A 17,552-nucleotide genomic window follows, 5' to 3' on the forward strand; every position below is an offset into this window, starting at 1 on the left:
TGCTCTTAATAGTAACGTACCGTAAAATGAATGTAGTTTGTTCTATATGCGCAGTATCGGGTGTTGTGTCTACAATAAGGGAGTAATATTTCACAGTTTTTCTTTCCTTTAAAATACAAGTTCTTAAGTAATCAGCACAGCATGATATGAAATCATTTTGAATGTCTGCCAATAAGCAATGTACTTGCAATCTTTGCTTTTTGTTTTGTGTCTGCATTACGTTTTTTATATGTTCTTCTAAAGCGAATCGTAATGGCTTAAAAGTTCTAATAATCCTAGAAAATTTTCATTGTTCGAATCTCCAATCAAATGAGAAGCACCTCTAAAAGTTCTAATAATCCTAGAAAATTTCCATTGTTCGAATCTCCAATCAAATGAGGAGCTCTTCTAAAAGCCAATCCAAGCTCAGCAAGAAAAAAAATTACATCTAATAATCGTTTTAATAAATCTTTCCATTTCTATGTCTCAATTTGTATTTGTTGTACAATAAGACAATTCTTATATGTTTGTTAATATTTTTTTCTAAATTTCGCCAATGATTTATGAGTTAGATTTTTCATGGTTAGTAAGTTTTACAGGCTGGTAAGTTGTTAGCATAAAAAATTATATTTTCATATAACATTTTTTTACTATCTATAAGCCTGCCGACCATTTTCTGTAGCAGAAAATGATCTTTGCTCACAAAGTTTATAAAATAAATCACAAGAAAAACAAAGCAAAGCATTTTTAGATTCGCTCTAAACTAACCAATCACTAGGCACTATTTCTTTTTTTTTTTAAACGAAAGCTTAATGAACTCGTAGGGAATTGACTATCGTGTTTATCTACAGGAGATGTTGTTGGATGTGGTTCTTGACCTCTTAGAATTGCATCTTATTCGTCTTTAGGTGTAACATATAATTTTATCACTCTAATATCAATATTGGCACAGTCGGTATACAAAGAAAGTGTCAAAAAGTCAGATTGCACTTCGAGCGTGGAAATCCCGAATAATTCCGTTTCATTTCTTGCACATAACGGGTCCGCATCAATGTTTCCGTTATTGCAATAGTCATCGTTCTGTGTTTTTGAAGAAATTGTAAACCCCAAATTTTCTAGTGTTTTCATACCTCTAGAATTTTCGTCATTTCTTTTTTGTCGCTCTTTTCGTTTATCGTATCCAGATTTATGGCGAGAACAAATTCTGCATTTCAGAAATTAAAACAAAGCTCTTTCATTATCTATTTTTACAAAATTTAAAATAAATAATACAAATTAAAATTGACGAATAATAAAATTTTTTTAATAATATTAATATTTGAATAATATTATTTTGTATTTAACGCAATTGTAATATTTATTAAAAGTTTTAATTTAACACGTGAACGTTATTTACAAATTGTAAACAAAAATTAAAATTAAAAATATACGCTTGCAAAAAACAGCAGCAGTTTGTGTCTAAAGCGAAAATTTTAAAATGCAGCATTAATGAGAAATCAAGTCACTTAAATCAATGCAATCTTTACAACTGTTAACGTTTTGAAAAGAAAATTAACAAAAGAAAAGTTTGGTCATGAAAAATCAAAAATAGAAAGAATAAAAAGAAGAATGTTATGTGAAAAACTCATATATTTTTTGTCTTTAAGCTTTTTCGGAAGCAATTAATAAGATTTAATAAGTGATGAATAAATAAGACTTCATGAAAAAAAGTTATTTGTACACACACGGGTCTCGGAAATCATCCCCATCCACTCCTTCTCGGCGGACATGCATTCGAGTCAAATACTATATTGGTTCACTTCTGTATCATAGTGTAAAGGGTATAGGGAATTTTTTAAAAACAGGAGACAGGTTTCACCACAGCACCCTGGAATTTTTCAAAAAACCTAGTCCAAGATCAAGCTACTATTGATGCTTGAAAGTGAAAAATCCCATAAAATTGGCTAACCTGAAAGGGATGCGGGTACTTTTGAATGAAGGAAGCGAAATAAAAATAAAAAATTTTTGTTACCTGGTACGGCTAAAAGCTACCCGTGACTTCTGCTTCATCAAAAAGAATGTTTTTGGTAGAAAATAGGATAGCTGCAGATTTTAGAAATAATCTAAACCCAGATTTCAATACAGATACTTCAATAAAGAAAAAGTAATAGTAGTAGTACTTGGAAAAAAGTTAAAACAGATGAAATCAAAGGGGAAAGGGAAAGGGAATGAGAAAAAGAAGTACAGAGCATCTGAGGTTGCAAATCTTTTATTACAGTAAGATGATAAATTATTTGATAATTAACTTGGTATCAATAACTTGCTTGCATAAAACTTTAAATGCAAAGTTTAATTATAAAAATGCGAATTGGAAATGCAGATAACAAATTTCTTATAAAAGTTACCAGCAATTTATTGGTATATTAGGTTTACGGAAATATAAACTAATTTGGATTCTTTGAAAAAGGAAATATCATTAAATGAAAGGTTTGCTTGTTTTGCAGCTTTAGCTGGATTTTCAATGACAAAAAACAACAAAATTTGATCAAATTTGTGAATTACCTTGATAAAAAATGAATCTACGGCTAAATAGTTAGGAAAGCTTGTGAAAAGAGAAAAACACTGAAGTTGCAATAACTTTACAATGCAGAAAGAATTAGTTTTTTTAAAGTTATTCGTAAGAGGTGTTTTAATAAATAAATATTTTACGATGCTCTTTTGACTATTTTTCCGTCTAATATGAGACTGAAAGAGCATTAAGTTCAGCTAGACTTTTTTTTTTTGCAAAATTTAGAACTTGTATGATAGACTTTCATTTAAATGCAGTAGTTTTCTTAAGAAGCTATACCATGTCACAATAAAAACTTTAAAAGTGCATTTAAGAAAAAAATACCTAAATAGTTAAGTTTAACTGATATCCAAAGAAATACAGGCAACACACAGAAAAGCTTCAAAATTTTATTTCTTCTACTTTTAAAAAACTTTTCGGGATCTCAATAACGGTATTTAAATTTCTCACGATCTCGTGATTGGAAAAAACCTAGGAAATTGCACCACCCAAATCGTAAGTTATCTCTCAAAAAAAAGTTCTTCTTTGCAAAAATTTCGCATTCAATTTATATCCGCTCATAATCCATTAAAAATCCCTTAAATACTGTCATAAAAAAACCGCTCAAACAATGTTTATAAAGATTTCTAGTTAAAAGCCATTAACACAAAGAAACTATGCCATTTTCTTCTACCTCTTCACACGATTACTTCCACGAAGTAATAGAATTCTATAAAAGATGAAGTGAGAATCGAAAATGTTTTGCATATTACTGGTAGCTCAGAAAATTAAACAACTTATATAACAAACTTTACTCCCATAGTTAAAAATATTTGATATAAAACGATTGGATTGTCACTTTACATTATTTATTGCTACATTTCAACTACCAAAAATATTATACATAATTTTTATTTTTCAATTATTGAGTTGTTCACTGAAAAAACCGACTTACCACAACAACACAGAACAACACCCTAAACATATTCTCAAGAAGAAATTTTCTTAAAAAATAAACAAAAACACTAATACTTTAAAGTATTAGTGTTTTTAAAGCTTTAAGCATTAGTTACACCCATGGCCGCCGAGAGGGGAGGGTGGACGAGGAAGATTCCCGGGGCCCCGTGTGTAAAAACAAATTTTTTAAAATAATTTTCAAAAAATTTAAATAGTTTTGACTTTTAAAAGATTTAATTAACTTTTATTTTTAATTTTCAATGACCAGAGCATGCTTCTTTTGGTCCTGGGTATATAATTGATCATTAATGAGGGCCCCTTAAGAAAACTTCCCCGGGGCCTGAAATTTCTCTCGGCTGCTATGGTTACACCTACCGTATTTGAAACCACTGTATATTTATTATACTAAAAATTGTTTCGAGTTAGGATAAAAATTAGAATATAAGTTTGAATCACCAATCGCATAACAGCGAATCGTTCTACTTTCGTTAACCAGCTTTTTCATCACCATTCAGCCATTGACCTACGTTCTTCTAAGCGTCTTTTAATATTCTCAATAAATGAGGGCCTATTTTAACTGAAGTTAAGCTCAAATGTTGTAAAATCAGTTAAACATTGGGGTTTTGATTTTTCATTAATAACAAATAATAATGAATAAAGAACAAGTTTCTGTATTAGTCAACTGAAATATAAAAAATTTAAATTAGTTTTTGTATTTAGATCAACAAGTTTTTAAGTTTCCAGAAAAAAATTTTTACACTACAAATGCATTATATCATTTCGTTTCAAAGCTTCGAGAAATTGCACAGAATTGGTATTTGAATAAATCAGTTAAAGTTATTTTTTAAATTTAACAACATTTATATGAATACAACCCAGCAGGCAAAAGGATATCTAAAATGTGTCAATATACATCTGAGAACTGATCTAAGAAATCATAAAAAACGAATTAAATACATATATATTGCACATCTTTTATGCATCTAAAATGATGCACCTTTTATCGAATAAAATGCACCTAAAGGACACACACACTTACCCTAAAAAATTAATCAAAATATTGTTATAAAATTGATATTGCTAATATATTAGTGTATGACTCTTCACTTTTTGAGTTTTTGGTAACTAAGTTTATGTAACTGACAAAAAGTTACTTCAAATAGGCACATTTTTATCATGAAAATAAGCCGTTTTTAGCAACTTATCTAATGATATCCGGCTGTGTCCAACCAAATTATACGAAAATGTCATAATATAATCCATTTTCAGTTGTTTAAAAGTAAAAACCGGACCGTAAATGAAAGTCCTAGAGAACTCCAGAAGAAAATTTTTTTGCTATTCTGAAGTGCATGAGCCTAAGCGTTCATTCACAACATGAATTCAGACACCTCTTAGACCAGTTTTCAGATGTATATTAGATCCATTTTAGATATCTTTTGCCTGCTAGGAATTGAGTTTAATGGCATTAAACAGGCAACAAACTTGTAGCTTGTTACAGTTCAACAAATTAAATAAAAGTCACCCAAACCAATTTAACAACAGATAGTTATGATTTGCGAATTTTCAGTGATGCAGCTATACAACACTGAAGAGTCATACAGTAATATATTGGCAATTTCAATTTTGTAACAATACTTGCACAATGTTAGAAAAGCTGATTTTTTATCTCCCTAGTACTCTGAAAAAGAAAAATCAGACATAAGAGTGGCATATTTACTTTTAGAAACAAGGAGTTCTTCTGTTGATATGAAGATAGTTCTTCTGTTAAAGCCTGCACTTCGTCAATAATGGATTATTATGTATAAAATTTTTATTCTAATGTATATCCTCATTTGTATTCTTGTTTTAGTATAAGAGTATTGCCAACGACACGGGATTTAAAAATAAAGTTTGCAAATATTGTAACAACCACTCTGAACGGCACATTTAAATCAAGCCTTTTCTCTCTGAACTTTATTTATATTGAAATTGTATATGTAGTCAGGGCTAACTTGACCAAGTCCACTCCTAACCTAAGGGCACACCATATTTTCCTTAATCTTGCGAGACTTGATCTAAAAACCATAAAATTGAAAAATATGGCTCCATATGAAGGTTTTTATGCATAGAAAATTTTTATAGAAAAGTGAATATATATTAATGTATATCTAAAATCCACTGACTGAAGAAAAAAGAAAAGAAAATAAAGATTAAAAAAATGCACAAATTTCATAATATTTACATAACAGCTGTTAACAAGTTTTTTTCTCATTACAGCAATTAGTTATAAAAACAAAGTTATCCGTATAAAGATAGTTATCGCATTAAAATCTCTTTTTACAAAGATAACATCTAAATTTGACTTTAGAGAATTAAATCCTAAAGTTTAATGCCATTATATTTTGCAATCTGTTTGTTTCCGACGTCATTTTATAAAACACATTAACTATTTGTGCATGAATATAGACTTCCCAGAGATTTAAATTATAAAATTTCGTTCTTAAGATTCTTTACTTAAAGCTTTTTATGCATTTTTATTTTGTGTATAAACGAAAGAATAAAAGAGATTCTTAGAAATCTCGGTAATATATTACACCATTTATAAAAGTTTTGGTATACCATTTCATGATTTCTAAAGTAGTAGCATCTAAGTAGAAAAAGGAGCGGTTCTGCAATTAAAATAATGGACGAATTGCTTGATTTAAATTCTTTGCTAATGTATGATAGTGAAGATGATATTATTGATGCAGATTGTGGTGGTTTTGATGAAAACTTTGTAAATACTCTCCTTGATGACTACAAATGCTCAATTTGTTTCCTCGTTTTGCGTGATCCACAACAAGTTGCAGGATGTGGTCATAGGTTTTGTAAATCGTGCCTTCAAAATTATATGAGGTAAGACAATCGGTTAGATGTTTGTAATCTTCTTGTTACTTTAAATAAAAAAACCTTTTGTGTTAGTTTAATATTACTAAAGTATGTTGATTAACTTGTTTTTCAACAAAAGTTTCTGCTTTTTTTAAATTTTTTACGACCTTAAATAGTTTGCCTTACCGTTCAAGCGCCTTTCTTTTAAAGGGGACTTTAACATTTTTGACCATTCAAATTTATAGCTAAGTAAATATTTTTTTAAAAAAGTTTAGTAAAACAAATAAATAGATATTAATTTCTTATTGAATAAGATACATGTACCTTTAAAGTTTTTAAGTGACTTTTTTATTTAGATTTTGTTTTGAAAAACCTTGTCCTAACTGCCGAAAACACGTAATGAAATCAATGGTAAGCAATATTCATTTTCAGAACTTGAACATATCGTGTGTGGAAAAACTCTACTGATACCTGGAACATTTTTTAATGAAAAAACAGAAAACAATAAAAAGTGTAAATAAAACCTCCTTTTCAATTTTTAACTCGCATTTATATTGAGTTTTCTGTTCGGTCTTTCAACTAGACTGAAAAAAATTGTTTTCCCCACGAAATCTCTTGAAAATTTTTTTTTTCAGCAAAGTCATAACGGAACTAAACTTAAAACAGAACTAAACTCATAACAGAACTAAACTCATAAAGGAGCTAATCTCATTACGGAACTTAAATCATAATGGAACTAAAATTATAACAGAGCTTAACTCATAACGGAACTCGTAGAGAAACTAAACTTATAATGAAAGTCATGGGAATAACCGCCATACTGAAACTTTCATTGAAAGCTATTCATTATGAAATTAATCACTATTATGATGCAACCTTCTAGTAGAGTTTTACTTTTTTGAACAATGAACACTTAGTAAATAATGCAATTTGTTATTAAACAGTTTCTTTTTACCATTCAAAAAACTTAGTTTTATATCTAACTGGTTTAGCTTTCACTGCGACATCATGGAAAGGTAAGATTTAGGTACCCAAAAGTTCCTAAAAAATTGTTGTAGCTCGAGATAAGCTAATAATGATTTCAAACAAGCGTTTATTACGTACGATGTACTGATGGCTATTCTAAGTGTTTTACCTTGAAATGTTGCTCAAACATAATGTATAATCCTATTTTTAATACAAATCTAATCAAAATTTCTGAAAAGTATAAACTTTAAGAAAACTTTAAACTTCACAATAAATTAAATATTAATTAAAAGTTTGCATTAAGCATTTATAAACCTTGTGACTGTATTAAACAGTTCAGCTGTGATCAATAGCTAAAAATTATGTTGTTTGAAAATTGTAAACAGATCCCAGCTAACACAAAACATTCAAGAAACGTTCGTAGAACGCTAGAAACGGTCGGGCACGTTCTAAGAACGTTCTAAGAACGTTTCCAACGTTCTTCGAACGTACTTGAACACTTTGTGTTAGCTAGGATAACGCTAATTACAAATTTTAGAAAATTGCGATAAGAGTTGGCAAAAAATGTTTTACCCATCTTGTTTTTTGACAGCGTCATTGAAGTATTGAATGGCAGCCGTTTCTCAATTTCTTTTATGAATATAAAAAATTATTCAAGTTATTTAAAACATATTGAGTTGTCACTCTTAACTATCTACGCTTATTGAAATTAAAGTAAGCAATCTTAGTCAAAATGATGTAAAAGTAAATTAATGTTAATAAAGCCCATTTGTAACTACTGAAACTAAAGTTGGTTAAGAAAAACTAAAATTAGCATTTTTAGTATTTTCATTTTTGTCTAACGGAATTATTACAGAAATGTCAAAAAATTGAAACCTTAAGGGGACCTATAGAGCTTATCCTATCTGGCAATAACATTAAGATATAGGCTGTTGTAAATAATTTTTTACAATATTAACAAATTCCAAGTTTCAATATGACAGTTTTTTCAAAACTAATGATACTCTTGCCTTACAATTAAAATAATAGATCAGTAAGCTATAGAGGGAGAAATTATTTGTTAATTTTGTATGTAATTAAGGTATTTGACGATGTGGCAGCTAAAAGGACTATTTCTGGATTAATTGTGAACTGCAAATATTTAAAAGATTGCAACTGGACTGGCGAGTTAAGGGAAATTGATGTACGAACTTTTGTATTGATTTTGATATTTTATAATTTTTGATTTAAGTAAAGTTCATAACTTTTATTACTTTTCGTAATTGGGACGAAAGTTATTTTAATGTCATTATAACTCCAAGGTAGATACGTGGTGCAAGAAAAAAATACCGTGTTGTTGTGTTACAATAATATTGAAAAAGTAAAACTATATTTAAATTAAAATAGTTTAATTACAATAAGTTTTTTATGTATTGCATTTTATTTGCTGTATTGAACTTAATTACTATTTAGTATTAAAAAATCTGACATTGATTTGGTTTCAGGATCATTTAAAGAGTTGCCCATTTGCGGAAGTTCAATGTCCTAATATACCGTGCCAAGTATTATCCAAAAGAAGAGACTTAGAATTCCACATGTATTTTGATTGCAACTACCGCTGTGTTCCGTGCAGACATTGTGAAATAATATGTGTTTATGAGGATCTAGAAGTAAACTTATAATTTTTCATAGAACCATAAAACAAATTTTGGTCTACTTGTAAGTTTAAATGGAATTTTGAAAAAATTTTTTTTTTAGGCTCACTATAGCGTCTGCATGCGTTTTCCCCTTGACTGTTTAAACAAATGTGGAAGGAAAAACATTTTTAGGAGTCAGGTGAAATCTTTATAACATTAAAACAGATACTGAGAAATAGTTTGTTTAAGTAACGCAACAACGTAGTAAAATCCTTTTTTTTTTCGAACTTTAGATGAGTTCTCATGTGGCAAATGATTGCCCACTCACCATTCGTCCTTGTGAGTTTTTAGATATTGGATGTTTATTCCAGGTCAGATTTTAGCTGGTGTTAAACTCATAAAATTGTGATTATTAAGTATAGAATCTCCAAGATTGTTCAAAAATAAATTCTATCTGTATTTCGCAAGCTAAAATTTTCTTAGACTTGACAACTATTGTGCGAAACTTTTAAGTTGTTTCACATCTGTTTAGACTAAATATATTAGCCTAAAATGATTACATAAAAATGTCAGGACCACATCTTGCAAATAAACCATCTTCCATTTTGATCTCTTCTCACTTGTTCTTTTAAATAACACTGAAAAATTGTGGGAGAGTTAATGCTACCGGCTCCTCACATTTTAACCTTCATAGTATGTGGTTTTTAAGTCCTTGTTTCTTAACATTCAATTGTTCAACATTCTCTTTATGCTATCATGTTAAGTTGCTTACTAATTGTAGTTAAATTGCGTGGGAGAAATTATGTACGGCGGATTTGACTGACGTATTTTCCTTAAGAAAATATAAATATAGTATGAGCGGTTTTTTTATGAGCATATTTGAGGTGATTTGTAAAGTATAAATTGAACGCAAAATTTTTGTAGAGACTAACGTTGTGCTGCTTGCAAGAAAACTACAAGCTAATGGAGTAAAGTAATGGAGTCATCTTTAAGATTTTCGGATATCTTCAAAAAATATGATGGGACGTCCGATGCCGCCTTAAAGCGATGCTTACGCAGTCTACGACGGCTTTGGAAAAGAAGACAAGAAATATGCGAATAAAATTGAGGTAGTCTTGCTGCAAGCCTTTTATTTGGATGCCTACGCAGCATATAAATTGTTTACAAAGCGAAAGATGAGCGATGAGGAACGAGTGGACGTCTATTTGGCGGATCTGAAACATTTGTCGTGTCTTGAGAAGTTGCCAGAGGAGGTGGTGCAACTGGCGTTTGTTGTTGGATTGCCAGAAGCAGTTTCTTTTAGATTTAGGGCTGCGAAAGAGACAATTCACATTCGCTGCCACCACCCGCAGCAACGTTGTGAGAACGAAGTCACCTGAGTCTATAGTATACTATAACTGTCTAGAGTTAAATCACATCGCGAAGAACTGCGCAGCCCCCAAGAGGAATGTTTGGTGTTTCAAAATCGAAGAGATGGGATACGTGGCGGAAAAATGTACAGCAGGAAAACGAAGAGGAGAGCGATCGGTGTGCGCTAATTTGCTCTCGAATGCCTGTGGATTAAGAGCACTTGTGGCCATCCAAATCAGCGCGGATGGTAGAAACGCGAGAGTAATTGTTGATACATGATGTTCAACAACGACTATTTTTCAAAAATTGGTTTCGAAGGACCAACTGGAGCGATCGAGTGATGTAAAGGTTACAACATTCGGAGGCGAAGTTCAAGATGTGTTGGAACGGCAATGGTTTCACTTGAGGTTGACTATGTCTTCGCGCGGGATCGGGTTCTAGTGGCAAATTTCCAACCGTTTTGGAGCAGATGTAATGCTTGAAATGAGTTCAATAAGATTGCAAGGAGGGCTTACCATTCTTCCGTCAGGTAAAGCAAGGTTTGGGGGAAATATTTGTGCGATGGCGAAAAACGAAGAAAAAACACGACTTGAAATTAAGAACGGGACCACGACGCAGTGTTCAAAATAGTGGACTGGACAGTTAAATGGATATGAAAAAAAGGAGACGATTCGAACTTATCTGACGTTAAACAAGAGTATGAGAGCAAATTACGGGACTGGATAAAGCAAGGATGGTTACTGGAGCATGATGAACATACGATGGGACAGCCAAAGAGCCAGCTGCCACTAATAGGAGTGGTTCAACGAAATAGAAACAAATTTCGGCCGGTGCTAGACTGGAAAGAAACCAATAGGTTCATTGAGGTATTCACAAGAGATTCGAACGTCTGGGCTGAGAAGTTGTGGCAGTGGAGACAAATAGAAAACCACCCAGCAATTATCGACCTGCAAAAAGCATATCTCCAGCTGAAAGCGGATGAGACACTATGGCCGTATCAATCGGTGATGTTTAAGAACAAACGGTATTGTCTGACGCAACTTGGTTTTGGACTTAATGTGGCACCGATGATCATGAAATCAGTAGTGAGTACCATCGTTGAACAAAGTAATTTGGTCTAGGGGCAATCGGCTGGAGGAAATTCAACGGATATTATTGAGGCGGAAGGTTTTCTCCATTTGTGGGCAGTTCGTGATTCACTTGCCGGTGTGCGGTTGGTTGCGCGTTGCTTGCAGCATAATTAAACGGAAGATGGCTACTTTGACAAATGGATGGAATGATGAGATTCATGATGTTGGGGTGAGGTATGTGTTGGAAGAAGTGTTGAAGAGGGTGGGAGAAAATGACCCTGCTCATGGAGAATGGGAAGTGCGTGGTGATTAGGGTAAAGTATGGGTTGATGCTCGCCCTTTGGCATTAGGAGCTCTTGTCCAAATTGGTGGAGTCACTGTTAAAGATATAACATAGCTGCGTGAAGACAGATCTGAAGTTCACATAAACATGGGAGAGCTGGACGCCGTACTACGCGGTGTTAGCATGGCTTTGGCTTGGAAGCTCAATAAACTCCAGTTGTTCACAGACTCTAACGGTTTTTCACTGGATTTCTGATGCTTTACCCGGAAAGTCCAGACTGAGATCAAAAGCGTCAGCTGAACTGCTTATACGGCAAAGAGTGAACTTGTTCCGGGAGTTGGTTGACAACTATAACATAGACGTCAACGTAAATCTGATATTGTCGAAGGACAATTTGGCCGACTCGTTAACTAAAATGCCAGGTCGGTGGATGAGAATGTTAAAACTTAACGACGTTACGAATTGTGCCAAATTAGCGTCGATAGATGGAGAATCAATTTTAGAAATACACAAGCGGGCTGGACATTTTAGAGTAAGGAGAACTTTGAACTTCATTCGGAAGATGTTCCCGATTGCAACAAAAGATGTACAAAGAGTGATTCGTGAGTGCGAACCATGCCAATTAATAGGTCCGGCACCCTTTCCGTTGACGCACGATAAGTTAGAAGTCAACGAAAGTTGGAAAAGATTAGGCATGGATATCACTCATTACAGAGGGGAAAGCTATTCGAGCTTGATCGACTGTGGGCCTTCAAAATTTGCATTGTGGCATCAGCTGCCACACTCGGAGGGAAGCATCGCAGTAATTCGGCAGTTGCAGTCCATACTTTGCAAAAGCGAAGCACCAGAAAAATATTGATGGACAATGACACTGCATTTAGAAGTGAAGAGACTAAAAAATTTCTTGAAAGTTGAGGGGTGGGGTTGTTTAAAGCTTAGATCCGTTGTCCTTCGGAGAATGGCATAATTGAAAGAAACCACCGAACTGTCAAGAGAGTGGCAGAGCGATCAAATATTTCCATATCGGAGGCTATTTATTGGTACAACGTCTCAATTGACAAAGAGGGAGCAAGTCCGATGAGTAAACTGCACGTCTATGCCGAAAGGATCGAAGGATTGGACGAAAAGGCCGAGCTGTCAATGAATGTGCCTGAAAACTCACAAGTTGGCAAGAGTGTGTGGCGTCCAGGTACCATTACTTGGGATATGTCAAAACAAGTGGTCGATGTGGACGGAATGCCGCGCCGCCTTATGCGCATCAGACCGAGAAGCTGAACGCAGCAAAACCTTGAATAGACAATGTGACAGATGTAGAAGTAGAGGTTGGCGAAATAATATAATAATAGTGCAAGTTGTGGCAAAAAAATGGAGACCACGCCGGTAAGCGAGGACACGAATTATCTGGAGACTGGCGACGAGGTCCGGGAAACCGAAGTGCCCCTGCGGAGGAGCAATCGAGAACGACGGTGACCCCTTAGATATCCTGAAGGTTAATGCTCTTGATTGTGATCCCTGAGGCTCAAGGAGGAGTGTAATTAAATTGCTTGGGAAAAATTATGTATGGCAGATTTGACTGACGTATTTTCCTTGAGAAAATATAAGTATAGTATAAGCGGTTTTTTTATGAACATATTTGAAGTGATTTGTAAAGTATAAATTGAACGCGAAATTTTTGTAGAGACAGATTTTTAAATGAGTAAAAAAAAAGATTTTAAAACTATCACGTTGTGCTGCTTGCGAGAAAACTACACTAATAAAAAGTTGTTTCAAAATTCTTTTGGAACTAAATAATACCTAACAGATTCGTATGAGTTTTTTTGTATCATTTTCTAATAATTAATAATTCTTGATTCCAAAGTTAAAGTTCCAGTTTATGATTGATGAAGTGCTCATAAAGGCATTTGGAATTATTTTGTTGGAAAACAAAACAACGCCCACAATACTTGATGAGTCTATTTTTTCATACATATAAACGATGGATTATCATCACCTAATGCATTAACTTGTTTCAAAGATGGTAATTATACTTATTTTCTCGATTGTCGTTGTTTTTGGCGTTGGAATATATACAATAAAACACCACGAAATGAATAAGAAGAACAACAAAAAGAATCTTCTTTAAAATCTTTTTACTGATTGGTTTTGTGAAACAATAGAAACTATGCTTTGGACTGATATAACCCGTAGAGTGTTTATTTACTCACCTAAGTTATTTGCAAATGTCAACATTTCATTAAACACTAGCCTAAACGAGGTGGCATTAGCAAGAATTAAAATTGGATAAAATTGGATATAGTTTGAGGACTTTGTAGCGGTTGGTATATTTGGTTTAAAACTTTGCTAACAAAAATGCTCTTTTATTTAACGACCGTGCTTCACACATCAAACTTACAAATATAAATATTAATATGTAAATTGTTTTCTAAGTAAAGGCATCTTCAAAGTGGCTCGGATACTTTCAGACAATAATGCATTTGAACTTTTCAAGTACGCACTATATCTAATTATTTTATTTCAGCTCATCATTCTGTAACGTAAAACCTATGTAGTTTAAAATCTTAAACTTTTAGTTAAACTTTATTTTATTTCTAAGTATTGTTTATTTCTGTATTCTTAATATAAAATCATATTTATATAAAGAAAGTGCGTTTATATATAATTATACTTTCTATCATATAAAAAAAAAAGAAAATGTAATTATGTCGTAGCACTTTCCAAAATAAAAAATAATTCCAGATATTGAAACTATTGCTTTCAATCATCAGAAAGAAACTCGGTCTCATTAGAAAAATTCATTGTTGAAAAAGTAAACTTTTAGTTCAAATCAGGCTCTAACCTTGTTACTTGGTGCCTCTAAAGACCTAGTTTTTTCAAAAACTCATCGAAAGAAAGTTACTTTTGATATGTAAAATGCAGCATAAAATATTACAAATAAGATATCAAATTCTACAAAATATACTAGAGCGTAGGAAGATGAACAGTGTGAAAAAAGAGAAAAGTGAAAAATTTTCTAAAATAAGCGGACTGATTTAATATTCGTTTCAGCATCTGTGTCTATTTCTTGGAAATACCGTCATGACATATTCTATTAAAATATAACGGTGGTACTTTCAGTCATTCAACCTCACCAAGTAAAATTTCTTCACAATGTTCTTTTTCGCTAGTCTGAACCAGTTAAAATCTGTATTTTAATTTCCGCACATAGTTAAATAGTATTCTGTGGTAAGAAGTATTTAAGTGAAGTATATATCGTTAACAATAATGTTTACATTGGTCATTGAACGAAAATAAAAATATATAAAATGAAATCAGCTCTTGTGCAGACTAAAACTGGCATTAGCTTTAAGATATACTATCAAAACATCTGATATTTTCTTCTTCATTTTAGGTAAATTGACTGTTTTAAAAACTCACGAGATTTTCATCCTTAAACAAGAGCTAAAAAATAAAAAACTCTTCTCAAAAGACTTAAACCAGTTGCGTTAATAAATAATAGAAACCCTTTGGCCACTAAATAGTGCGGTAAATTCTTCTTATTTGGTTTGTGGTACTCCAGTTTAAACGTAAAAGCATAACTTTTGATATCTAAAATATATATAAATAAATGCTCGTGAAATTATTTTTTACTATCACCTTAGAAAAACACATTTCGTATTCGGAACTTGTGATACTATAACAATATAAGTTGTCCAAAAGGGGGCGAGTTCCGTTGCAAAGCATGTAGCACCTTTAACTTTGAAAAAATGATATTTTTGTCTCTTTAAAAGCATTGTTTTATATATCAAAATTAGTTTCGGAACTTATTTCAACCATCTTTCTTTGTAGGGAGATAAGAAAGAACTAGCTGATCATGTTTCATCATCGACTAACATTCATTTAAATTTAGCGGTAAAGAAAATAATTTTGATTGAAAGGGATTCAATTGAAAAAGATGATATTCTTTGCAACATGCAAATCAAAGTTTCTGACATGGAGAAACAAATCAAATATTTCAGAAAACAAAGAGATTTTTCATCGATTCCTTCATCTGATTATTCATCTGATCCTTCATCTGATTAGTTTGAGAAGTAACTTTTTTTTAAATAATCCAAACTTAATAATCACTTTAAATTTTTTGAAGTATATGCGTTTAAAAAGAAACTAATGTAAATTTTTTTGTATTACTGAATTTCTAAAAAACTTCTATTTTAGTGTTGAAAGTGAAGAAAAAGTAGTTTCCATTGAAAAGGCATCATTTAAAAAAGACGATGTATTTAGCAACATGCAAATCAAAGTTTCTGACATGGAGAAACAAATCCAAAATAAAAGCTTCATTCATCAATTCGGTAACTCGGATAATTATTTAGCTAAGCCATTCATTTATGTCATATATAATATAAGTTTACTCTTTAATTTTCTCCATGTTAATGAATGTAAGGAGTAATGTCAGCAAATATATTTTCATACATTTCCTCCGACTTTTGTTGAGAGAGTTGCACAACTAGTATATGAATGAGAAAAGCATCTTGATTCAGATACAGTTTCCTTGTAACCAACCCATAACATTCCCCAAGCATCATAAAACTTGATGTTTTAATAATCCTAACAAATAAAGGATTCAGACAATTTTTGACTTCAATCAGAGTTAGGATAGTTTCTGAAAATCTTTCTTCATCTTTAAAGGGTTTTTAAAAGATTAGGATAGTCTTAGCCAACTATCCTGAGGCGTACACCGTAGTAGGTTTCCACATCTCACCAGATATATTACTTGGAAAATAAAATTACTCTTATAATAATTATCAGTCCTGATAATTATTATAACTTTAATTTTAACTTTATTATAACTTTAATGACAAATTGTATAAATAATATTCCAAATATATCCAATTTATTACTGATTTAACTACTGATGAAAATATTTATATATTGATTTTTATAAGAGATTTTAAGTGCAACTTATGAAACGCGATAGTCCCAGACTGATAATTATCACTTACACAAATTAGGCAGTCAACTTGATGAAACGGTAAGGGTTTGCGTTACCAACTTTTTTAGACTTGCCAACTTTGCCGAGATTGCCGAGCTGGTTCTGCTAACTATTATTTGCCGAAAGTTTCCAACCAAAGGTTGAGTGTCAACTACGCTGGTATATGCGCCGACAATTCGCGGCAACGGGCGGCAACCAATTTCTTAACAAAATAAACTTGCCGTATGTAATATGATGCTACAACATTTTGAACTGCGTCTAACTCGTATTTGCGTAAATGCGTAATAATAAACATTTGAAAACAATAATAAATTTATTTTTGTAAGAAACAGTTCTTATTAAATCCAAAAAGATAAATAAATGTTTAAAATGGATAAGAAGCAATCATAAAAGATTTAAAAAGGTATGAAATGCTAATTACAATCTCAACAAAACTTCCAACAAGCTTATAAAAAAAAAAAAAAATGATAAAATTTTGTCAGGTACTTTTAACTAATACATTTTGTCAGGTACTATTAATCACAAGATAAAACTTTGTTGGTAGTATCATTCTGCGTTTATCAAGAATCAATTACTCAATGGTTGGTGTCACTTAAAGATTGAGTCGAGACCTAAATGACACGTTTATCATCTGCCTGTTTATGTTCTGTCTTTTCCTCAGTTGTTTCAAGTAAATCAAAGTTGGATCCAAATTGGATATGTTTCAAGTTATGTTGAATGCAAACTATCATATTAACGTTTTCGGGATTAAGGTTGGTTCTTCTGTCTGTTACAAAATTGCCGCTTGCTGAAAACAGCCCTTCACTCGTGGCACTGAATGCTGAAACACACTAGACTTGTCTGGCAAGTTCAGAGAATATTGGAAGAATTCTTAAATTAGTCTTCCACCAGCCTAAGATGTCAATTTGTTTGCTATCGGTTCCTGGCTTTGGCATTAAACCATACACTTCTTACCCAATCTCTATATTGTACTTTGTTGTCGTTGTAGTTT

The 17,552-nt window shown here is 32.1% G+C and overlaps 1 protein-coding gene and 1 pseudogene across 5 annotated transcripts; one reads left to right on the top strand and one right to left on the bottom strand.

Annotated features, from left to right (window-relative positions):
* Positions 1-458: 458 nt before the first annotated feature.
* Positions 459-3,327, bottom strand: LOC149888871 (uncharacterized; annotated as a pseudogene).
* Positions 3,328-5,961: 2,634 nt separating this feature from the next.
* LOC149888872 (TNF receptor-associated factor 3-like) lies at positions 5,962-16,045 on the top strand. 5 transcript variants are annotated; one of them, XM_090089354.1, is made up of 8 exons: positions 5,962-6,337; positions 6,667-6,721; positions 8,358-8,459; positions 8,761-8,925; positions 9,014-9,091; positions 9,186-9,263; positions 15,421-15,662; positions 15,787-16,045. In XM_090089354.1, exons 1-7 carry the CDS (start codon positions 6,126-6,128, stop codon positions 15,652-15,654), a joined length of 924 nt encoding a protein of 307 aa, XP_089945480.1. In that variant the 5' UTR covers positions 5,962-6,125; the 3' UTR covers positions 15,655-15,662; positions 15,787-16,045. The 5 variants fall into 5 exon arrangements, with proteins under 5 accessions (XP_089945480.1, XP_089945481.1, XP_089945482.1 ...); XM_090089355.1 differs by lacking the exon at positions 9,186-9,263; XM_090089356.1 differs by lacking the exons at positions 8,761-8,925; positions 9,014-9,091; positions 9,186-9,263 and having other exon boundaries at positions 5,963-6,337.
* Positions 16,046-17,552: the final 1,507 nt, after the last annotated feature.

Source organism: Hydra viridissima, unplaced genomic scaffold (assembly GCF_058129835.1).
Source record: "Hydra viridissima isolate aposymbiotic clone 2 unplaced genomic scaffold, HvirCarnegie_v1 scaffold_5, whole genome shotgun sequence".
In the NCBI taxonomy this organism is placed as follows: Eukaryota; Metazoa; Cnidaria; class Hydrozoa; order Anthoathecata; family Hydridae; genus Hydra; species Hydra viridissima.